The sequence below is a fragment of the Mustela putorius genome, unplaced genomic scaffold (genome assembly GCF_011764305.1).
Source record: "Mustela putorius furo isolate JIRA1106 unplaced genomic scaffold, ASM1176430v1.1 tig00003834_pilon_pilon_pilon, whole genome shotgun sequence".
NCBI classification, from domain to species: domain Eukaryota; kingdom Metazoa; phylum Chordata; class Mammalia; order Carnivora; family Mustelidae; genus Mustela; species Mustela putorius.
This window is the reverse complement of record NW_025421987.1, coordinates 26,477,086-26,499,476: the sequence shown is the minus strand read 5'-3', so window position 1 is coordinate 26,499,476 and position 22,391 is coordinate 26,477,086. Positions and strand designations below refer to the sequence as shown.

Sequence of the window (22,391 nt, the reverse complement as noted above, 5' to 3'; positions counted from 1 at the left end):
CTAAGTTTTCATCATCTCTGGTCCAAGGTTTATTAGCCAAAGTTATTTAAGCTTTCTGAATTTCATATTCCTTATACTGCAAAACAGGACAATTACCTATCTACTGATGTATCAAACAATGCACACACAAAAGTATTATTATAAGCACTCACCTGGTAAGCTAAACTGGAGTAAGTCTTCGTTAAATGTCTACTATCAAATTTCTGGATCTATACTTTATTCAAATTGAAATCCAACATCAGAAGAACTACTGAGATCTTCCGTAAATATATACACTCACCAATTCACTGCTTTAGTTCTGTTTAATATATGGGAAATTATGCCCAACTACTTCATGTATTTCTTTAAGAAACAACCTGGCCTAATGAAGAGTAGGTAGGTCTAACTGGGTATACTCAAAATGTGTGTGTGAGACCATGTGTTGGGTGACAGAGATGAGACAACTTCGTTTGAGAAGTCACTGAAGAAGCTGACCAGGTTTCATTTGGGAAAAAGAATAGAGCCCTTCCCACTGAAGGTCTAATGGTGTGGCACAAGGAATAGTCTTGTTTGATTTACTTCTGGAGGCAGAAGCAGGATAAATGCAGGAAGTTCCTGGGCGTTGGATTTAAGCTCACAAGGAAGTACTTTCTGACACTTGGAGCCACATAACAACTGAGCAGGTTATAAAAGAAAACACTGATTGCAGCGTACCGTGGGGGATGGATGAGATGACTACTATACTGCCTTCTAAACCTTATATTTGATTCTTCCCTTTCTGTGACTTTGACTTTTCTATGAGGACACAGAATTGTTGGGAATATGGCCTGAATCACTCCCTCCCCCCACAACCAACTTCCATTCCCCTCTCTGAAGCATTGTCCATACTCTCCCTACAAGGAAAAATACCATTATGGAAATGTTTGAATGATTTTAACTGAAAATGGAAGAAAAAAAACCCAAAAGGGGCTAATGCTAAATTAGGGTATCCGGTTTTCAATGTGTCTTTTTTTAGCCATCAGATAGCTTTAATGCAGTTGGCTGAATTTAGTGTCTTCAAACGTGGGTGGCTAGGGCAATAAAAGGAAAGAAATTTTTTATTTTTTTATTTTTTATTTTAAGAGAAACCAAATAAAATACTCAACAAGATTTTTTTCCCTAATGTGGCCATGCTAGCATAACCTGGCTGTTTTGCAACTGGGCACTATTAACATCTATTTATAGCCAGTATTTTCATAGATGAATCACATTTACCATGAGACAGTTAATATTAAGGGCTCAACCAGCTCTGCTGAGAACCCCATAATCTTACTACATCTCTTTCCATTCCCCTTTGAGGGAACTAAGTTATAGCTGAATAGTTCCATGCAGAAAGATGGGGAAATCCAAATGGAAATGTAAACGTAGTAGACAGCATATTCCCTAAATTAAGCAAAGTATGGGATGTTAAACACATTCAAATTTTAGGCCCTGGATCACTGAGATGAGCATCCTACAATTAGCACAGACTCACTCTGCATTATGTAGCCATCCTGTAATCAGAGTAAATCAACCCTCAAATTTCCTACTGAATCAAATTTAAATGATACTGCTTTATATAAAATGTCACATACATAAAATCAGAACTAATGATTGTCAAATGTGCTGTCAAATGAAAAGAAAGCATATAGTGGATCCTCAGTTTATTTTATGTGTGTATGTGGGGAGGTGAGGGTAAGGAAAGCCTAAGGTTGGGGTATCTATGATGAAACATTTGCAAAATTCAGTGACATTAACTGGAAATTTCTGGCAAGTCTTGGGGACCTAGAGTCACTTCTCCACAGTGTGTGCACACACACATACTCTCTGAACTTTGTATAGGCACCAGTACTACCTTGATACTGATAATCATTTGTCTATGATATCTTCTATGAGATTCTTCACCCTTACCTTTCCAAGCTTTTTCTTTCTTTCTTTTAAGACTTTATTTATTTATTTGACAGAGAGAGATACAGGAAGAGAGGGAACACAGCGGGGAGAGTAGGAGAGGGAGAAGCAGGCTTCCCATTGAGCAGAGAGCCCGACATGGGGCTCAACCCTAGGACTCTGGGATTATGACCTGAGCTGAAGGTTGATGCTTAACAATGGAGCCAGCCAGGCAGTCCTTATCAAGCCTTCTCTTAAGAGTATTTAGTTCAAGCTAAAACTCGTTAAGAATAAATAAGATAATACAAAGCACTTAAAACAACACTTGGCCTGTGATAAGTGGTCTATACATATGAGCTATTTCTTACTAGTTTCTCAGTACAAGCATACCTCAGAGACATGGCAGGTTCAGTAACAGACCACCCCAATAAAGGGAATATTGCAATAAAGTGAGTCAAATAAATTTTCTGGTGTTCCAGTTTACAAAAAATTAGGTTATATTATACTACAGTCTATTAAGTGTATAGTAGCAGTATGTCTAAAAAAACAATGTATATACCTTAATTAAAAAACTATTTGTTGCTAATAAAGGCTATCCATCATCTGAGCTTTTAGTGAGTTGTAATCTTTTTGTGGGTGGAAGGTCTTGCCTCAATGTTGATGGCTGCTGACTGACCAGGATGGTGGTTTCTGAAAGCTGGGATTGCTATGGCAATTTCTTAACATAATACAACAGTGGGGGCGCCTGTGTGGCTCAGTGGGTTAAGCCTCTGCCTCCGGCTCAGGTCATGATCTCAGAGTCCTGGGATTGAGTCCTGAATTACACCCTCTGCTCAGTGGAGAGGCTGTTTCCCCTCTCTCTCTGCCTGCCTGTGATTTCTCTCTGTCAAATAAATAAAATCTTTAAAAAATAATAATAATACAACAGTGAAGTCTGCCGTGTCAATGGACTTTTTTTTTTTTTTTAAGATTTTATTTATTTATTTTAGAGAGGGAGACAGACAGAGGGGGAACACCAGCAGGGGGAGTGGGAGAGGGAGAAGCAGGCTCCCTGTGGAGCAGGGAGCCCTATGCAGGGCTCCATCCCAGGACCCTAGGATCCTAACCTAAGCCAAAGGCTGATGCTTAATGACTGAGCCATTCAGGCGCCCCTGGACTCTTCCTTTTACGAAGGATTTCTCTCTAGCAAATGATGTTGTTTGACAGCATTTACCCACAGAACTTCTTTCAAAATTGGAGTCAAAACTTTCAAACCCTGCTGCTTTATCAAATAAATTTATGAAATATTCTAAATCATTTGTGGTCATTTCAACAGTCTTCACAGCATCTTCACCAGGGTAGATTTTATCTCCAGAAAGCACTTTCTTTGCTCATCCATAAGATGCAACTCATCAGCAGTCCAAGTTTTATCATGAGCTTATAGCAATTCAGTCACATCTTCAGATGCCATTTCTAATTCTACTTGCTATTTCTACCACATCTTTGGTTGCTTCCTCTACTAAAGTCTCAAACCTCTCAAAGTCATCCACGAGGGTTGTAACTGATTTCTTCGAACTCTTATTAATGTTGATATCCTCTTTTCATCAACCATGAATGTTCTTGGTATCTAAAATGGTGAATCCTTCCCAGAAGGTTTTCAATGTACTTTGCCCATATTCATCAGTGGAATCACTAAAAAGGGCAGCAATAGCCTTATAAAATCTCTCTCTTAAATAATAAGACTTGAGGGGCGCCTGGGTGGCTCAGTGGGTTAAAGCCTCTGCCTTCGGCTCAGGTCATGATCCCAGGGTCCTGGGATCGAGCCCCGCATTGTGCTCTCTGCTCAGCAGGGAGCCTGCTTCCACCTCTCTCTCTGCCTACCTCTCTGCCTACTTGTGATCTCTCTCTGTCAAATAAATAAAATAAAAAATAAAATCTTAAAAAAAATAATAATAAGACTTGAAAGTCAAAATCACTCCTTGATCAGGAGCACCTGCGTGGCTCACATCTGACTCTTGATTTTGGCTCAGGCCATGAACTCAGGGTCCTGGGATGGAGCCCAACGTTGGACTCCCTACTCAGCAGGAAGCCTGCTTCTCTCTCTCTCCCTCTACGCCTCCCCTGCTTGCACTTTCTCAAAAATAAATTAATCTTTAAAAAAAATTACTCGATTCATGGGCTGCAGAATGGGTGCTGTGTTAGCAGGCATGAAAACAACAATCAACTCATTGCACATCTCCATCAGAGTTCTTGGGCAACCAGGTGCAGTGTCAATGAACAGTCATGTTTTGAAAGGAATCTCTCCTTATAAGTGGGAGGTCTCAACAGTGGGCTTAAAATATTCAGTAAACCATGTTGTCAACAGATGTGCTATCATCCAGGCTTTCTTATTCCATTTATAGTATAATTCTTAGGGGCCCCAGGAATTTTTGGAATGGTAAATAAGCACCAGTTTCAACTTAACGTCACCAGTTGCAGTAGCCCTTAAAGACAGTCGGCTTGTTTTTTGAAGTTTTAAAGCCAGGCATTGATTTCTTCTCCCTTGCAATGAAGGTCCTAGATAGCATCTTCTTCGAATAGGAGGCTGTTTCATCTCCACTGGAAATCTATTGTTTAGTGTAGCCACCTTCATTAGTGATCTTAGCTAGGTCTGGACAACTTGTTGCTTCACTTGGCACTTTTATATTATGGAGATGGCTTCTTTCCTTAAACCTCATGAACCAACATCTACCAACTTCCAACTTTTCTTCTGCAGCTTCCTTACCTCTCTCTGTCTTTATATAATTAAAACAAGTTAGGGCCTTTTTCTGGATTAGGTTTTGACTCATGGGAAGGTTTTGGCTGGTGTGATCTTCTATCTAGACCACTAAAACTTTCTCCATACCAGTAATAAGGCTGTTTTGCTTTCCTACCAATTCATGTATTCACTGGAGTGGCACTTTAAATTTCCTTCAGGAACTTTCCTTTTGCATTCACAACTTGACTGTTTGGCACAGGGGTCAGCCTTTCAGCTTGCAACATTCCTCACTAAGCTTAATCATTCTATAGAGGTATGTGCAACACTTCCTTTCACTTGAACACTCAGAAGCCATTATAGGGTTACTAATTGGATTAATTTCAATACTGTGCATTAGAGAATAGGGAGACTTGAGAACAGAGAGACAGAAAAATGGCTGTTTGGTGGTGCAGTCAGAACACACACAACATACACTGACTGAGTTCATCTTAAGTGGGTGTGGTTAGTGCTGCCCCCAAATAATTACCATATTAATGTCAAAGAGCACTGACCACAGATCACCATAATAACAAAACAGTTATGAAAAGGCCTGAAATACTGCAAGAATTACCAAAATGTGGCCATGAGACATAAAGTGATTAAATGCTATTGGAAAAATGGTGCCAAAAGACTTTTTCAACAGAGGTGCCACAAACCTTCAACCTGTATAAAGTGCAGTACCTGCAAAACACAATAAGTGAAGAGCAGTAAAATGGGGTACACCTGAAACTGTTTTTCTAACTTTTTAGCCAGATGAATCAGCTTTACAATTAAGCAGTTCCTACTAAGAGCCAATCAGCTCTGCTGACTGCATGATTCAATCGTTTACTGAAAGCCTGCTGATGTCCAAATCTGTTGGGCGCTAGGGATACAGACATAAACAGAGGGCCTTTGCTCACAAAGCATGACTAATAAATCTATCATAACAGGTACCCTTACTTCCATTTTATACTTGAAGGCTTGGGGAGGTTTACTAACCACGTGTGATCGAAGGCCACAGCGCTAACATATTGGAGTTGTGATTTAAGTCCAGATCTATGTAAATTCCACAATCTCAGATTCCTTCTATTATGCTATGCCTATGCCACACTCAGGTATAAAAATAAGCTAGAACAAATCACCTAGCACAATACCTGTATAGTGGGTACTTCATAAATGTTTGTGAATAACTTAATGTTGGATGAGTATTTTTTCTTAACTATGTAAGATCCTAAATAGATAGAGCATAGCAATTTACTGGATACTTTGGATCCAGGCTGCCCACGTTAGGATGTGCCACTTTTTAGCAGTATGAGCTTCAACAAATTATTATCAGTTTTAAGCCTCAGTCTTCTCCTCTGTAAAATAAGGATGAATAACAGTTTTTTGAAACTAAATGAGTTAATAGAAGTAAAGCATTTAGAACAGGCCTATATTTAGTAAGTACTGAATAAATGTAAGCTATTGCTATTATTATTTTCTTCCCTAACTTGGAGTTTTGATCAGCTCATTCAGTATCATTAATAAGTAAACAAAACCAAAACCAATTTCTTTCACTGAGACTTTTCCAGGTTCCTTTATACAAGTAAAATATCCTCTTTTCCAACATTCAAAGAGGAAAATAAACAGGTACATGGAGAATAAAATTATGTCTTAATAGTACCCAATTATATACAGTAAGCAATTTTTGATATATAAAATTAGTAAAGAATGATTAAGAAAATTTAACTTTTATAATAAGGAGTTGGCTTGAAGTTTGTATGTATTAGAGGTTGAATAGGCCACTATTTACATTTGGCTACTTCCTTAACTAAATTAAGTAAATAGCTTCAAATTCTTTACTTGTTCTTCTCCTGCATGGACACATCCATACCAAAGATCCACCATGATTTCAACCAGCTTAAACCCAAGAAAAACTGACCGAGGTCACCACATAGGAAAACAAAACAGAATCTGCTTCTCAGGGCCAAATGAACTGCATTTGTATCCATAGATACAAGACAACAGAGAATTACAGAATTCTAAAGTGGGAAGCCCCAGGACCTCAGAGATCATCTAGTCTCAAGCCTGAATCCTACTGTCAGGGGAATTGTTAGGGGGTGTGGAACAAGACAGAAGTCAAGGGAAAGAAGCCCTGGTCCTTGTTCCATCCTGAATGATCTTTTAGGACTGACCTAGCTGAATATACTCATTTATAAGTGACAACCCACAGCCTGGCAGAGCTGAGATCAGAAGCCAGGTTTCCTGAATCCCAGTCTATCAATTTCTTACACTTCTGAGGGCTGCCATTCGATGGCTATGTTAGTTATAGATAATGCAATGGGTTGTGTTAAACTGACAACTAAGCCAGATTTCTCTTTCAAAAACAACTAGACTTAATGTTACTGCTAGCACTTTATGAAAAGAGCAAGGCATCATTATTTGGTATAAATTAAAGCAACTTTCCATTCTTTTTTTTTGGGGGGGGGGTTAACCTGAAAATCCCAACCCACTGTTGCTATTACAAAATTTTTCTTTTCCTCAGTACACACCCCTGGGCCAAACATAGATGCATTAAAATTTTGCCAAGAGAAACAATGAAGTCACTGATAATACAAAGCATGAAGTATCATGAAATTCACATCTTTGTTTTCTTCCTCTCCATACTTAATTACTTCTCATTACTGATCATTTTGTGGTTGTTGGCACAAGCGCAAGGAAACTCCACCACTGTAAACATGCAGAGACCTATAACACCTCAGTAGACCAGAAGTCTGCACACGATGGATCTGTTCACAAATCCAATGTGCATGTCATCAAGAATGTTGATGCCACCAATCCCAGCCCCCAAAGAGGATTAGCAGTCTTCGAAAAACTCTAATCACTTTAAAAAAGAATAAGCAAAGTATCAACATATTTTAGGTCATTCCTTTTTATCACTTACAAATATCATCATTGCCAGAGCACTTGTGGTTTCTTGGAAGATTTCACCAAACCCACCTTTTTAAAAAGTGAGGCACGGGAAGCTGTGATGTATACAGAGTTTCATTCAAGTTTTCTGCAACAGCTTGGCTTGCCTTTAACTCAAAGGGGACTTATGAGAAATGCTTTTTAAACTATTCTTCTAAATAGAAGCTTACATTATCTTGGAATTCTGGAAGGCAAATCTTGGATAAAATTAATCCAGAGGAATCCTTATTGATTAGCAGCAGAACACAAGTTGATTCTTATCAATAGGCTACTGTTGGGGCACCTGGGTGGCTCAGTAGGTTAAGTGGTTTTGGCTCAGGTCATGATCTCAGGGTCCTGGGATTAAGCCCTGGGCTCCTTGCTCAGCGGGGAGTCTGCTTGTGCCTTACCCTCTGCCCCCCCACCCCCGCTCATGCTCATACACACTCTCTTTCTCTCAAATAAATAAAATATTTTAATAAAAAAGGGCTACTGTTCTACATATGAATATGTGGGTAAGAGAAAGCACAGGAATGCATCATAGAAATCATTAAAACCCTCAACAAAACCTTAAACTTCCAATAAACTAAAAGAAGTAAAACCAAAATATATTTTACCCCTTTTCAACTAAACATTTAGGGGCATCTGGGTGGCTCAGTTGGTTAAGCTTTATAGACTCTTTTTTTTTTTTTTTAAGATTTTATTTATTTATTTGACAGAGAGAGAGATCACAAGGAGGCAGAGACACAGGCAGAGAGAGAGGGGGAAGCAGGCTCCCCGCTGAGCAGAGAGCCTGATGTGGAGCTCAATCCCAGGACCCTGAGATCATGACCTGAGCTGAAGGCAGAGGTTTAACCCACTGAGCCACCCAGGCGCCCTAAACTTTAGACTCTTGATCTCAAGCTCAGGTCTTGATATCAGGGTTGTGAATTCAAGCCCCATGTCAAGCTCCATGCAATGTGGAGCCTACTTAAAAACAACAACAAAACAAAACACTAAACATTTATTCAATTTTCATAGAAACCTGAATCTGTAAGTGTGGTAGACCTACAGTTTAAAAATAAAATGGCTATAGTTAACTCTTTCCAACCCTGTTCCTCTGCAATGTGACCTTTGCAGCTCCAACCATCAAGAGGTGAAATCTCTGACTCCAGTTCTTGAATGGGGGTTGGCCTTGTGACGTTCTCTTGACAACAAAAATAAGGTCTTAAAAATTCAGCTCTCGTACTTTTGGAATGATACTCTGAGACCACCATTTGGGGAAGCCTTGTCTAGCCTACCAGAGGCTGAGAGCCCATGTGGAGCAGAGATAAGACGACCCAGCTGAGGTCTATTAGCCCAGCTAGCTGACAGACAGAAATGTGAATAAGCCCATCTTAGAACATTGAGGCCCAGCTGAGCTGCAAGATGACGTGAGTTGCAGAATGAACCACAGAATTTTTAACTTATCATTTAGCCATTACCTAAGTTTTGAGGTAGGCCACAAAGCAGAAGAAGAAACTAGTCATCTTGTGAAATACCCACTATATATGAAGCATCAAGTCAGATACCCTATGGGAGACCTAAATGGAAATCAATAATATGAGACAGAAGATATGGGTGGTCCTGTCCTTCAAGTGTGAATATATCTATAAATAAAGTAGCACTTAATAATGATCTATTTTATCAATTTTTTAGTATATGTGCTGTTGAAGTTAGCACAATAGTTATCTGTATTAAATATATCTGTATTAAGAACCTACCATTATTCCTACAGGACAGAGAAAGGGTCTTCCTAGAATGTTCAAGATAATCCCATAGAGTAGGAAAAAATAATTAGATATATTATTTTTTAATTAATATTTTTCATTTTTGAATGTTTTCATATTGTACATTATATACATGTTTTCATAAGATACATAGCATATGCTATGTATATGTATATATGCTAGTATATAAACATTATTTATGTATACATAAAAATACATATAATGGGGTTTTCCAGAGTCATATCTCCCACAGATCTTCAACTTTCCATCCCTACACAAAAAATATACTTCTCTATGCTTTGCTTTTCTCAAATAAATGAATTCCTCCTCGACTATATAGAGAAGAATCTGTGATAACTACTATTACAGATCACTGTTCACCTATACTGTAATCACTTAGCAAGGTTATAAGCATGTTTCAGATAGGGTGTCTATATTCATTCTGGACAAGGTGTCTGTAACTGTGTGTCTCTGGCAGTACAGCATATGGCATTATGGCATGATTTTTAGTACAGTTTCTGGAGCCAGGGTACATGGATTCAAATCACAGTTCTTCCAGTTATTAGCTATGCAAACTTAAAAAAACGATTCTCAGCTGAAAATTATTACAGCTGAAAATCATTACAGCTGAAAAATTATTACTGAAAATTTACTGAAAATTATTACTGAAAATTAAATAAGGATTATTTCCTTAAGAATTGTCTTCTAACTATAACCTCTTTCTTGGTGGTAATCATCAGACCTGGTTTACTGCACATCCACATAAAGCATTTAGATTTCTGTGGATTTATGTAAGGTGAAAATCCACAAATCCATTTCTTCTTAATATACTATTGATAGCCTATAGATAATACTATACAATTGAAAGGCACACTGGCAAGAATTATTATATATCAAATCAGAGAGGGAGACACCTCCCTATTTCCCTCACTTCACAACTAGGGACACTGGGCTCACAGAGGATCAATGATTTGACTAAGTCCCACAACTGATTTGTGACTGAATTCTTTTTTCATTAGTCTTCTGTCTAGTTCATTGCACTTCTCATAACTCCATTTTTAGGAACTATTTCTAGAAATCTTTCAAGTAAAAGTGTATCATTTGTAATAAGGGAAGTAAGGAAGCCACATCATAAATAACCACCTTAGTACATAACACACAGTGGACTTTCAATAAATGACTGGTAGAGTACAGGTAGAGGGATGAACAAAGCCTAGCTGGCTGGCTCAGAAGTCCTCAAGGTTTCTAAAGTATTCCAACAGGGCTCTCAAGTGGTGCCAGCAAACTGGGGCTGTTGAGAATCACTTCCCTCTCTCCCTCTCTTTTTAAGATTTATTTATTTATCTGAGAGAGAGAAAGTGAGTGTGTGCACTTGAGTTGGGGGAGGGGCAGCAGGAGAGGGAGAGAGAATCCTCAAGCATACTCCCCACTAAGTGTGAAGCCTGACATGGGGCTTGATCCCACTACCCTGGGATCATGGCCTGAGTCAAAACCAAGAGTTGGATGCCTAACTGACTGAGCCACTCAGGTGCCCCTGGTGAGAAACACTTCTTAAACAGAGTACCTAACCAAGACACAAAGCTATTCTTTTAATCTTTTTTTTTTTTTTCCTTCAGCACTCACACCTCATATTTCATTAAATGAAAGAGATAATCAAATAAACTTGGCTTTTCTTCTTGAATTCCCCCCCCAACTTTTTAAAAAAGATTTTATTCACTGAATTTTTTTCCTAACTATAAAGGTAATATAGACTCACTGAATAATTTTTGGGAATAAAAATAAAAGTTAATAATAATATTAATAAAAGTAATTTTTATTTAGAGTGCTAATTTTATATGAGGCACGTTGCAAACATTGACATGTGCTGACATGTAATCTTCACAGTAGCTTTAGGTTACAAATATTCTACTACTATCATTCCCATGTTATAGATGAGAAAAGTGAAGCACAGAGGTATTAACTAACTTGCCCAAAGTTTTACAGCAAATTAATAATGGAGTAGGGATCTGAACTTAGGCAGTATGGTCCTAGAGTCCATGGTCTTCTGCACTCTTTTGTACTGTCACTGATCAAGTTTTGGTTTCTAATGCAAATTATAAGAAAAGAAAAACTAAAAATTGATAAATTTAATAAATGAAAATTTAAAATTTCTATACCATAAAATACAATAAATAAAGTGAAAATGCAAGCTACAGACCAGAAAAGATAATAGCAAAACATATAATTAACAAAATGGTAATTATATACAATATGAATTTCTACAAATCTATGAGAGAGACAACTAACAAAAGAAAAATGAGCAAAGATCATGAACAAGCAATATGAAGAAACCCAAATGGCCTTTCAATACAAGCAAAGATGCCCATCACACTAAAAATTATACGATACAAATTAAAAAGTCAGATACCATTTCATTTATCAAAATGGGAAAAACTGTAAATTCAGTAATAGGAATTGCTGATGAAGATATGGAGCAATGAGAACTCTGATACCCTACTGTTAATTGGTATTCCACTTAGAGGAGCAATAATCCCTAGTAATGCTGAGAGAACACATGTTCCGCAGCTCTAACATCCCATTCCTAAAGAATATTTCCAGAGAAATGCATGCACACAGGAAAAAAATAGTGATGTTCATTGCAGCATTTTTTCTAATACTGAAAAAAAAAGTAAACTATTTAAACAACTACTGACAGTAAAATGTGTAAGTAAATGGTGGACTACTCACGTAATGAAATACTATATAGCAATAAATATATATAAACTAAAATAAAATAGAACAAGGAAGAATCTAGAAAATACAGAGTGAAAAAGCATGTTTCAGCAACACACAAAAAAATATGCTATTTACATAAGGTTTGAAAGTACACAAAGCAATACTATATATTGCTTAGTATGTATATACACGTTCAAAAAAAAGTATAAAACGTCTTAAGGGAATATATATACCAAATTCAAGATGGTTACTTTTGGGGTGGGAAGCATAGAGAATAGGTTAAGGAAGAGAGAAACACAGAGCTTCAACTGTGTCTATAATACTTATATTAAAAAATCATTTTCTAATGTATATAGTAAACTAACACTTTATGAATTTGTGTGGTAGCATGTAATGGCTCATTATACTTCCCACACTTTTCTGTATGCTTTGGTTTTACAGATCCTTAAAGAAATACTATTTTTAAAAATATACATATATTTTTTAAATTTTTAAATAATCTCTATACACAATATGGGGCTTGAACTCACAACTCCAAGATCAAGTCCCACATTCTGCTGACTGAGCCAGTCAAGTGTCCCAGATATATTTTTTTAAAGAAATATTATTGTAGAATGTATGGGGAAAAATCTTATTATAATCCAAAAGCACTTCACTAAGATGATAAAAGTTTCAAGGTTTTAGGATTAAAATTAATAATATATACATCATTGAAGTAGACTATAAGCTCAATTAACATTTGTCTTTTTGTTAAAAATCTCAAAGGTGAAACAATTTTTCTTGCTATTATAAATTAATTTGGGTAATTATATAATCAGATATAAGCTATGTATACCTTAAATATGGATTTATTTTAATTATTTCCATAGGCAGGATTGTCCCTATTTTGGAGATGAGTGTCCTAACTATAAAATCTTGATGTATCCAAGGACAGATCTGGAATTTTAGCAGAATGTCAGGGATACAGCCAGGGACCAACCCATCATTCCTTTAATATTAGACTTTGTTGTCAAAACAAAGTAATCCAAAGTATTTTCTAGCAGTAATTCTGATGTTTCTATTTTAAAGCACCAAAGACTAAGACATTCCAAAAAATTTTTAAACTTCCAAAGGAAAAACTATAACATGAATATGCAGAAATTTGGAACAATTAGCAAGTTTGCCATTTTACAATTACGTTAAGTACATCTTAACTCAAGTAAACACTTAGGCGTTGGTCAGAGGTATGACCTGAATCCCTGACATGAAATACTTGGTGAATGAAGTTCAAATATAGTCTGTTTACCCATGGACATAAGTGGCCTTAGTCAAAGCAGAACACCTTTTTTAAAATTTTTATTTAAAAAAACAGAAGTGTAAATAAAACTGTGATTTATGAATCTACTAATGCTGTTCTCTGCTGTAGACTTCAGAAAGATTGAGTCTTTGGCTGCAGCAAATACAGCAAGAGTGCAGACCTGTTAAAGCAGTAATAGGTGCCCTTATTAAAACTCTACTTCCATTAAGAGGTACACACTGTTTTCCTTCTTTCCAGGCTTTAAAGAATGCGTTCCAGAAGCAGTGACACAGAGGGCTCAGCCCTAAAGCAATTTCCAAGACATAGTAAAGACCATGATTTCCAAGGACCTGAGGACATGAAGCAGAGACAGCAAGACAAAGACCCCACCAATGAGTCAGATGCAATTCTTTCCTGTCCTAAGTCACAAGGTGGTGTCGGTCACCATGGAGAAGACCTCTCAAGAGACGATCTTTTATTTCTTCTGAGCATTCTGGAAGGAGAACTTCAGGTCAGCTGGGTTAGAATTATCCCCATGTTCAAAGAGAAGGCTGCTCGTGAATTTGGGGTGTATGCTGCCATGGAAATAGATTGTCTATGGTTCTACCTGTATGTAAGTGAAAGAAAGTACACAAATACAGAATTCTCTTATGCCAACCGAAAGGGCAATTAATCATATCTGAAAGGGCTGTCATTATGACACTTAACTGGCAACCATCATGTGAAAGATCACATCCTCTGCCTGTGCTGCTCATGAGATTCAGTGCACAGGCAGGTTGAGTAACAATGACTTCGAGATTGGCTTAAATAACAAGAGGCACTTTTATACCCCATGTAAATTGGCTACTCAACTTGCCCTAGCATTATTAACTCACATAAAAAACAAGAAACAGTTACTACACATATAAGAGAGTCTTATTTCCTACCCCCCCAAATGCAAATGTCAGTCCATTTAAAGGGTACCATGTTATCTACTTGTCAAACAATAAAAAATGTGGGGTTCCCCCAATGTTTATAGTGCTCACATTTAAAATATTATTAATGTGTAATTAGATTATAAGAAGGATGAGGGACATAGTTTAACTGCCTTTTGTAAAAGGTGTTATAAAGAAACATGACTCATTTTTTATTTGAAATAGAAGGAAAAAACCAGCTCTCAAGAACCACTTTCAGAGAATGCTGGTAGATAAAGCAAGCTTTCTGAAATGGCTTTTGTTCCTACAGGCTCGAGATGAAGTCATAGGCATTTTAAAGGCTGAAAAAATGGACTTGGCTTTGCTGGAAGCTCAGTATGGGTTTGTCACTCCAAAAAAGGTGTTAGAGGCTCTCCAGCGAGATGCTTTTCAAGCAAAATCTGCCCCTTGGCAGGAGGACATCTATGAAAAACCAATGAATGAGGTATGTATCGCATTAGGGGTGTGCACCTGGAAGGTGGAAAAGTTTACTAGCCAGCCAAGCACTTGGCTTGGAAGGTGAGCACGACATATAATTCTTTTTTGATTATTTACAGTTTTATGTTCTCACACATTTAAAATCTACCCAAGGTAGATAAATACGACATGTTCTACAGGAAAGAAAAGGAGAACAAATCATAGATGGGATGTTTCCACTAGGTATCTTTCTTGACATCAGACTGAAAGCTGACAAATACAAGAGATTTTCTCTCTCTTACATACACTGAGAGCCAAAGACACTTAGACACACACACATGCACACACACATGCACACAAGGGCAGCACATTATGGGGACCTGAAGGCTATACAGGCTATAATAAAAAACAGAAAAAGCTTAAATTTCTTTAAAAATACTGAGGTATTATGTCATAGAATTTTTTTTAAAGATTTTATTTGAGAGAGAGAATGAGAGACAGAGAGAGCATGAGAAGGGGGAGGATCAGAGGGAGAAGCAGACTCTCTGTCAAGCAGGGAGCCAGATGTGGGACTTGATCCTGGACTCCAGGATCATGACCTGAGCTAAAGGCAGTTGCCCAACCAACTGAGTTACCCAGGCATCCTATGTCATAGAAAAAAAAATTTTTTAAAGCCTTTATTTATTCATTTGAGAAAGAGAGAGAGACATCACAAGCAGGCAGAGAGGCAGGCAGAGAGAGAGGGGGGAAACAGGCTCCCCACTGAGCAGAGAGTGTGATGCAGCACTTGATTCCAGGACCCTGGGATCATGACCTGAGTCAAAGGCAGAGGCTTAACCCACTGAGCCACCCCGGTGCCCCTGTCATAGAGATTTTGAGCATGAATGGAAATGATCAAAGAACTGTCCAAGCAATGGAATTTTAGAAAGCATGTATTTTAGATAAGTGTTATCCTTTTTCCTTCAAAAGTTTAATGACAGCAAAGATCTTTCCCCCCAACAAGTGTGCCCAGCAATGACAATAGCAAAGATGCAAAGTCTCAATACCACTGCACAAAGATTCAGTACTGCTTGCTCTTTTACTTGCTGACATTTCTGAAACCCTGGCATCCTTATTTTATTCTTCTATTTTCCTCTGAGACCTCAATGGAAAATTTCACAATTTTTCATTTTTATAAAAAGGAAACAACTAAGAGCATGAGTTAAGGCTGGAGAGAGTGAAAGCAAGTTTTGGACAAATTTCCCTCACATAAGCTCTGGCAACCTACCTCAGGACTGACCTCTAATGTCCTTGCTATTCTCGTCTTGGGTGTCTCATGAGAGAAGATACTGTCTTGCCAAATGCGAAGGAGTTTGGTCAGATGGATCTGCTTCTCTGAAGGATAAGGATGCAACCACCCAAAGTCTGTTGACTTGCACTTTAATTCAAATTTTAGAAAGAAGAGCTGAAGCTGCATTCAAGTCAATTACGTGAAGACTGCATCCTGGCTCCCAACATAGTGACTAGGAAATGGCATTAGGCAAAAATTCCCCAATTTATATAAGTGCAATGCAAACTGATGATCACTGACTGTATCCTGATAAAACTCCACAAATGGCACAATCCCTCAACACCTCAGTGTGAAATGAACAGAATGACTCCAAATCTATGCTAAAATCATGGGAAAGTTTTAATTTCACAATAATTCTATTACATATATGCAAAATTGAAAATACCCTGACTCTCTACAAATGCTTGTCCCTGAAAGTTACCCATAATTTAGCCCTTTATAAATCCAATCTCTTGATTACTCTCACAAAACATACACATACATACTCCTTTACACATACTCACTTATCACATTCCCACTTCCATGATGTGTCCACTTTTCTTCTCTTGCCTTTTACTTCTACCTTATAGACTTCTCTCTCCCCAGCTATGAGTCTATCCATTCCTTGAAGCCCATATAACTCTACCTACCCAATAATCCTGTTGTCTACCCACTTCTCTATCTAGGAAGTGATGGGAGAAATTTAAGTACCCAGTGAATAAACTGTATTAAGGGAGAATTTTAAATAGAGATCCCTAGACAGCTTTCCCACTGAGACCATCCATGGCTGTACCTGAGTTATAGCAGAATAAGGATCTGCATGCTAAGTAATTATTCTTTTACTTTTTCCCAACCTGGGATGTTAATAACCCTGAATTTTTTTTTATTCACAATGTACTTTTTGAAGAGTGTAAAAATCTCAACCACTCCTACAGTAAACTAAAGAGGACTTACCTATTCTTAAGGCAAAATAGCTTAGAAGACCTAACTGCTCTCAGTTACATCACATGGTAGGAATACTGACTTAAGATGAAAGACTGGTATTGGCATTGAGCTAGAACAAAGAATAGGAATGAGAAAAGGGGGTGACTGGTTTGTCAAGAGAAAGGGAAGATGTTAAGAACTCAGAGTCTACAACAGTTTTAACCTCCTATTCCTTTCCAACCTAGGGTTCTATATTAGAAGTTACCTTAAAAAAAGATACTGAGTTAATTGCCCAAGATATTCTTAGTTCTTCTTAAAAAAATAGCAAGGAAAATATAATATTTTGGATTTATCAAGGTATTATAATAAAAGAATCTGCATACTCTATTAGCATCACAATTCTCCAAGTACTTATTTAAGTAATTGTATAATTTAGCTTTTAAATTTCATTTTATTCTTTTAATTAATATTTACTAGAGAGATGATGAATAAAAATAGTTATGTCTAATGTTGTTGTGTTTAGTGTCTGTGTGACAGACAACAAATGATCACATAAGCCAAGTATACAATTAAACACAGTGTTGTTTTCTATGGTGAAAACCACAAAGCACTATGAGAGTATAATGGAAGATCAAATTAATTAATTAATTAATTTTAAAGATTTTATTTATTTATTTGACAGACAGAGATCACAAGTAGACAGAGATCACAAGTAGACAGAGATCACTGCCTGTGTTCTCTTCTGGGGGTTTTACGGTTTCAGGTCTCACCCTTAAGTCTTCAACCCATTTTGAGGTTGTGTGTGTGTGTGTGTGTGTGTGTGTGTATGGTGTTAGAAAATGGTCTAATTTCATTCTTTTGCATATAGTTCTCCAGCTTTCTCAGCACATTTGTTGAAAAGACTGTCTTTTCCCCATTGTATACTTTTGCCTCCTTTGTCATAGATTAACTGACCCTATAAGCATGAATTTATTTCTGTACTCATTAAGACAAGTGCACACCTAATCCCCTTCACCTATTTCAACATTCTCCACTCCTACCCCAACTTCCCCTCTGGTAACCCTTTGTTCTTTGTCATTAACAGTCTGGTTTTTGGTTTGTCTACCCCCCACCCCTTTGTTTGTTTCTTAATTACACATACAAGTAAAATCATATGGTACTTGTCTCTGACTGACTTATGCTGCTTAGCATTATACTCTCTACATTCATCCATGTTGTTGCAATAGGCAAGATTTCATTGTTTTTTTATGAAGATGCTAAGAATTGTTAAAAATTCAATGTAGGCCCTACCTTCAGGGACTTCACAGTCTAGTAGGGAAGACAAACACGTAAGTCAGGTACAGCCTGATCATATCTTAATAGAGATATAAGTAGGCCACAGAAACCAGAAAGGACTTGGTATTGACATTTGTTCACATTAGTACTACATAACCAACAAAGAATTGATTAATAAGAATTTTAAAAATATGCAAACACCTTGAGGCATAATATGATGAAAAACAGACCAAAGGATCCAAGAAGCCTACTCTAGGGAGGGCTGGGGCAGGATAGAAGTTAAGTTGCCTCAGAATCAAATATTATGCAAAGATTCCTTCTTTATGTCATTCCTCTGACAAGGTTTTTCTGAAGAGAGAAGGAAGTGTCAGAAAAGGGATATGGGGAAATTATTCTGATATCCACAGAGGAAACAATTATTTTCTCTGTGTGAAAAAAAACAGTTAACAGTAGAAAGATTACATTTGTGTTGAGATGCATCAAAAAGTATCAATTAACAAGAGTAATGATAAAGAAAAAAACCAAGCAAAAAGATGAGAAACCCACTGCTAAATTACTTAGTCAAAACTTAGATATTCCTAAAACAGTGAATGAAAGATGGCAGTATTTTGAAGGGTTTGCAGTTAACACACTATAAATGTATTTTCTTTTGTAGTTGGAGAAAGTCATGGAAAAATATAAAGAATCTCATAGACGAATCCTGGAACAGCTTTTAATGGCAGAAAAATCTCATAGGCAAACCATACTGGAGTTGGAAGAAGAAAAGAGAAAACACAAAGAATACATGGAGAAGAGTGATGAATTCATAAGCTTACTAGAACAGGAATGTGAAAGGTAAGGCTACTGTGGACATGACAATGATCCATTCTGCAAACTCTTACTAACCTTTCACTATGGGTTCAACATTGTACCAGGGATACAGGGATGAATATGACAGAGCTTCTGCTCTTAAAGTTCTCATGGTACAGAGGGAGGAAGAGGATGTGTTTAAAGATAATTAGAATATAATGCAATAACCAGGTATGATAAAAACTATGGAAACATAAATGCTGGGCACCTTATTCTGCAAGGGAGTGCTTTGTGAAAGGGGCAGAGGAGGTAATAGGGGTCTAGTCCCTATGCAAACAAGAATGGAAACTACATACAAGGCAGGGGCAGAAATAAGTGTCATAGCATAGAGATAAAATAGTATGGGTAGTGAGGGAACTCAACATGACCACAGTACAGGGTGTAATTGCAGGATGAGAAAAGGCAAGGCTAGCCACAAGCAGATGGATTTTATACTGTTGGCAAGAAGGGACAAATGACAACTTGTGAGAAGAGGAAGGAGTTGATCAGGTATGATTTCTTGAAGAACCATCAGGGCAACATGGAATAAAGACAGGAGCTTTAGACTGGGGGAGGGTATATGTTCCAATGGCTATGGGGTTAGAGAGAAGAGGGTATGAATAAGAAAATACTTATGATGCACAATCAATACTAATGGGTGACTAATGAGACTAGAGAGCAGAGGAAGAAATACAAGGGAGTTTTGAGAAGCACTCCTGGCTAGTCACCAGGGTACATTACATAGGAATGGTGCAGAGCTTTTTGCTGGTGGAGGAGATGGCTCAAAAGTGGGGGTAGGTCCTGTTTTAGACATGCTGAGTATGAGGTACCTGGTGTATTCTGATGTCCAGTGGGGAGAATGATATATCTAATTAAACAACATACAGTTGGAAATACGGGTCTGGAAAATGTTGGGCCAGTGATGTGGATTTGCAGCCTGGTGATAGCTGAAGCAATGAGTGCTGGTATGGTGAGGAGAGAGAATTCTGGAAGGGAACTCCAGAAGAATCAATGGCTCGCTGTTTTCTGAAGAACTAGAAGGGAAAGAACGCAAAGAAACCAAACAAGGAAAGACTTTCAAGCAATACAGAAAAGGAGAAAAAAATGTCCCAGGACTTTGCAACAAGGAAGACACTGGGAAACTTTATGAGTCCTTTCAATAAAACAGTGAGGGCAGCAGCCAAATAACAATGCTTTGAAGAATAAATAAGAAACGAGAATGTAGCAGCTTAAATGTGAACCATTATTTTGAGAGGTTTGGCTGCAAAAAGGGAGAGATTTGTTGGTAAACATTTTGTAACCATATGAAGGGCAGATTATTTTGCTCAATTTTGTCCCTCTGTTCTGAATCACCTTAGAAAATATGAGCCTTCATTTGAAATGGAAAAGACAATTAAGGCTCTATACTGATAATACAAAGATAGAAAAGAACCAATCATTGCAATATCAAATTTTACTGAACTGTCATTTCACTTCTGTTATTCCATGTGTACTTCTGAGTTACAAAGCTAATGGTGCTGCATTCTAACAATCACAGAAAAATGCAGAAAAAAAATTATTTCTCTAAAATATTAGTAGTTTCAGTGCTTTTTTTAAACTACTTATAATTCATATTTTAGCTAGGTAACTGAAGTTACACAATAGCTAGGTTAATGGCAAAGTTTCATTTCTTACTTCATGGTAGACAGTTGGTCTGATTCCCAGAGAATCCATGGCCCTCACATCCAGTTACTTTTTTTCCACATTCATCAGGAGGTTTGTTTTCTACTCACTACATGGGGGTGGGGGTGGGGGTGGGGGGAGTTGTTACCTTGAGCTTCATGAACTTGAAATATCTTGAGGGGAAGATTAAAGGAGTATGAGAAGTCTGGCACCAAGGGAAGATTTGACTCAGACATTACAATGTAAGATTTGTTATTCAATGAGACAATGTTATATTAAATATTATTTCGAACCCCTGTGGTTTGGCACCCGTGGCCTCATTTGGCCTCCACATTTATTTGGCACTAACTTGCTGAACACAGACACTTTCTTTCATCTTTCATTATTATGAACATTTATTGACTACGGTTAGAGTGCTGCTTGCCATAGAACAAAGAAGTACTGGTTGTCCCTCTCCAGAGGGCTTACCACATTAACAAAGAAGGCAAGACATTACAGATTTAGGGTAGGAATGTGGAGGGCTGTCTGAGGTACAGTTTTAATATTCACTGCTGTACCTCAACTATCTTCTAGTGGAAGGCTTAGGAGGACATCCAGAAATAATGCTGGGAGGCAGATGAAGATTATTTAAACTAAGAAAGGGCAAAGAGAACAACTCTGAGAAATGGGAACAAAAATTCAGTGGGAATAAAGGCCATGAGCTAGAGGAAAAGGAAAACAGTGAGACAAATGTAAATTGTATCCCATGAAATCAATATATTAAGAATGGAATTTCTACATGTATCAAGGGGGCTTAAGAGGAAGAATTTAAAAGATCATGTTTTTTAGCCTTTGGACACAAAGTTTCTTCATCTTAAAGAATAATGAAAGTGGGGCGCCTGGGTGGCTCAGTGGGATAAAGCCTCTGCCTTCTGCTCAGGTCGTGATCTCGGGGTCCTGGGATCCAGCCCTGCATCGGGGCTCCCTGCTCAGCAGGGAGCCTGCTTCCTCCTCTCTCTCTGCCTGCCTTTGTGCTTACTTGTGATCTCTGTCTAGTAAATAAAATCTTAAAAAAAAAAAAAAAAAAAAAAATAATGATGAAAGTGAACATACCATTGCCAAAAATAGGAAAAACTGACTGGAGTGACTCTTATTCCTATGTAGCAGCCATTCCAGAAGATATGAAAATCACCTATTTCTGTTTGCCAAGGAACAGCTTTCAGATGGAACTCTTGGGATATGAGATTGTTAAATGTATTATCAACTCACATGATATACAGACAATTCTTGCCCTATTCTGCCCATACCACATCACAGCTCCCGTCATCTTGGCACCCTTGTTGCACTGGTCCTTCTTGCTCCCCTACCTTCAACAGGGAGACTGTGGGCCTGAGGACTTCTCCCTGCTTTAGGGCCATTTGCATCAAAATATTACATGAAATCCACCTAACAAAACAAAGTGGGGAAAACTATAATAATTTAGGAGGTGCTTACACGAGTGAAATACCACTCATTTGTTTCATTCTCTGACAAGGGACAAAACAACATGTGCACCATCATGGAGTCCTTCTAACTTTATTGAGAGTACTTCCTCTTAAGCACATAGCCACTCTTCACAAAAGCAAGATGAACTTGTCTTAAGGGGTCAAAGAATAATGTTTATTTCCTTCCTCAAACAAAGTAATAGAAGCCACTCCCAAATCAGTGACCCTCAGTACAGAGAAACAAAGACAGATATCATAATCCCCATAAAAAGGGA

The 22,391-nt window shown here is 37.7% G+C and overlaps 2 protein-coding genes across 3 annotated transcripts in view; one reads left to right on the top strand and one right to left on the bottom strand.

The window, feature by feature from the left end:
- The window catches only part of CMSS1 (cms1 ribosomal small subunit homolog), a 383,251-nt gene that overhangs the window by 249,496 nt on the left and 111,364 nt on the right, over positions 1 to 22,391 (bottom strand). The window lies entirely within an intron of this gene.
- The window catches only part of FILIP1L (filamin A interacting protein 1 like), a 307,303-nt gene that overhangs the window by 180,374 nt on the left and 104,538 nt on the right, over positions 1 to 22,391 (top strand). Inside the window, 3 exon segments of the mRNA XM_045088258.1 lie at positions 13,544 to 13,796; positions 14,510 to 14,683; positions 18,819 to 18,997. Coding sequence (XP_044944193.1) covers positions 13,554 to 13,796; positions 14,510 to 14,683; positions 18,819 to 18,997 — 596 coding nt within the window. The 5' untranslated portion in view covers positions 13,544 to 13,553.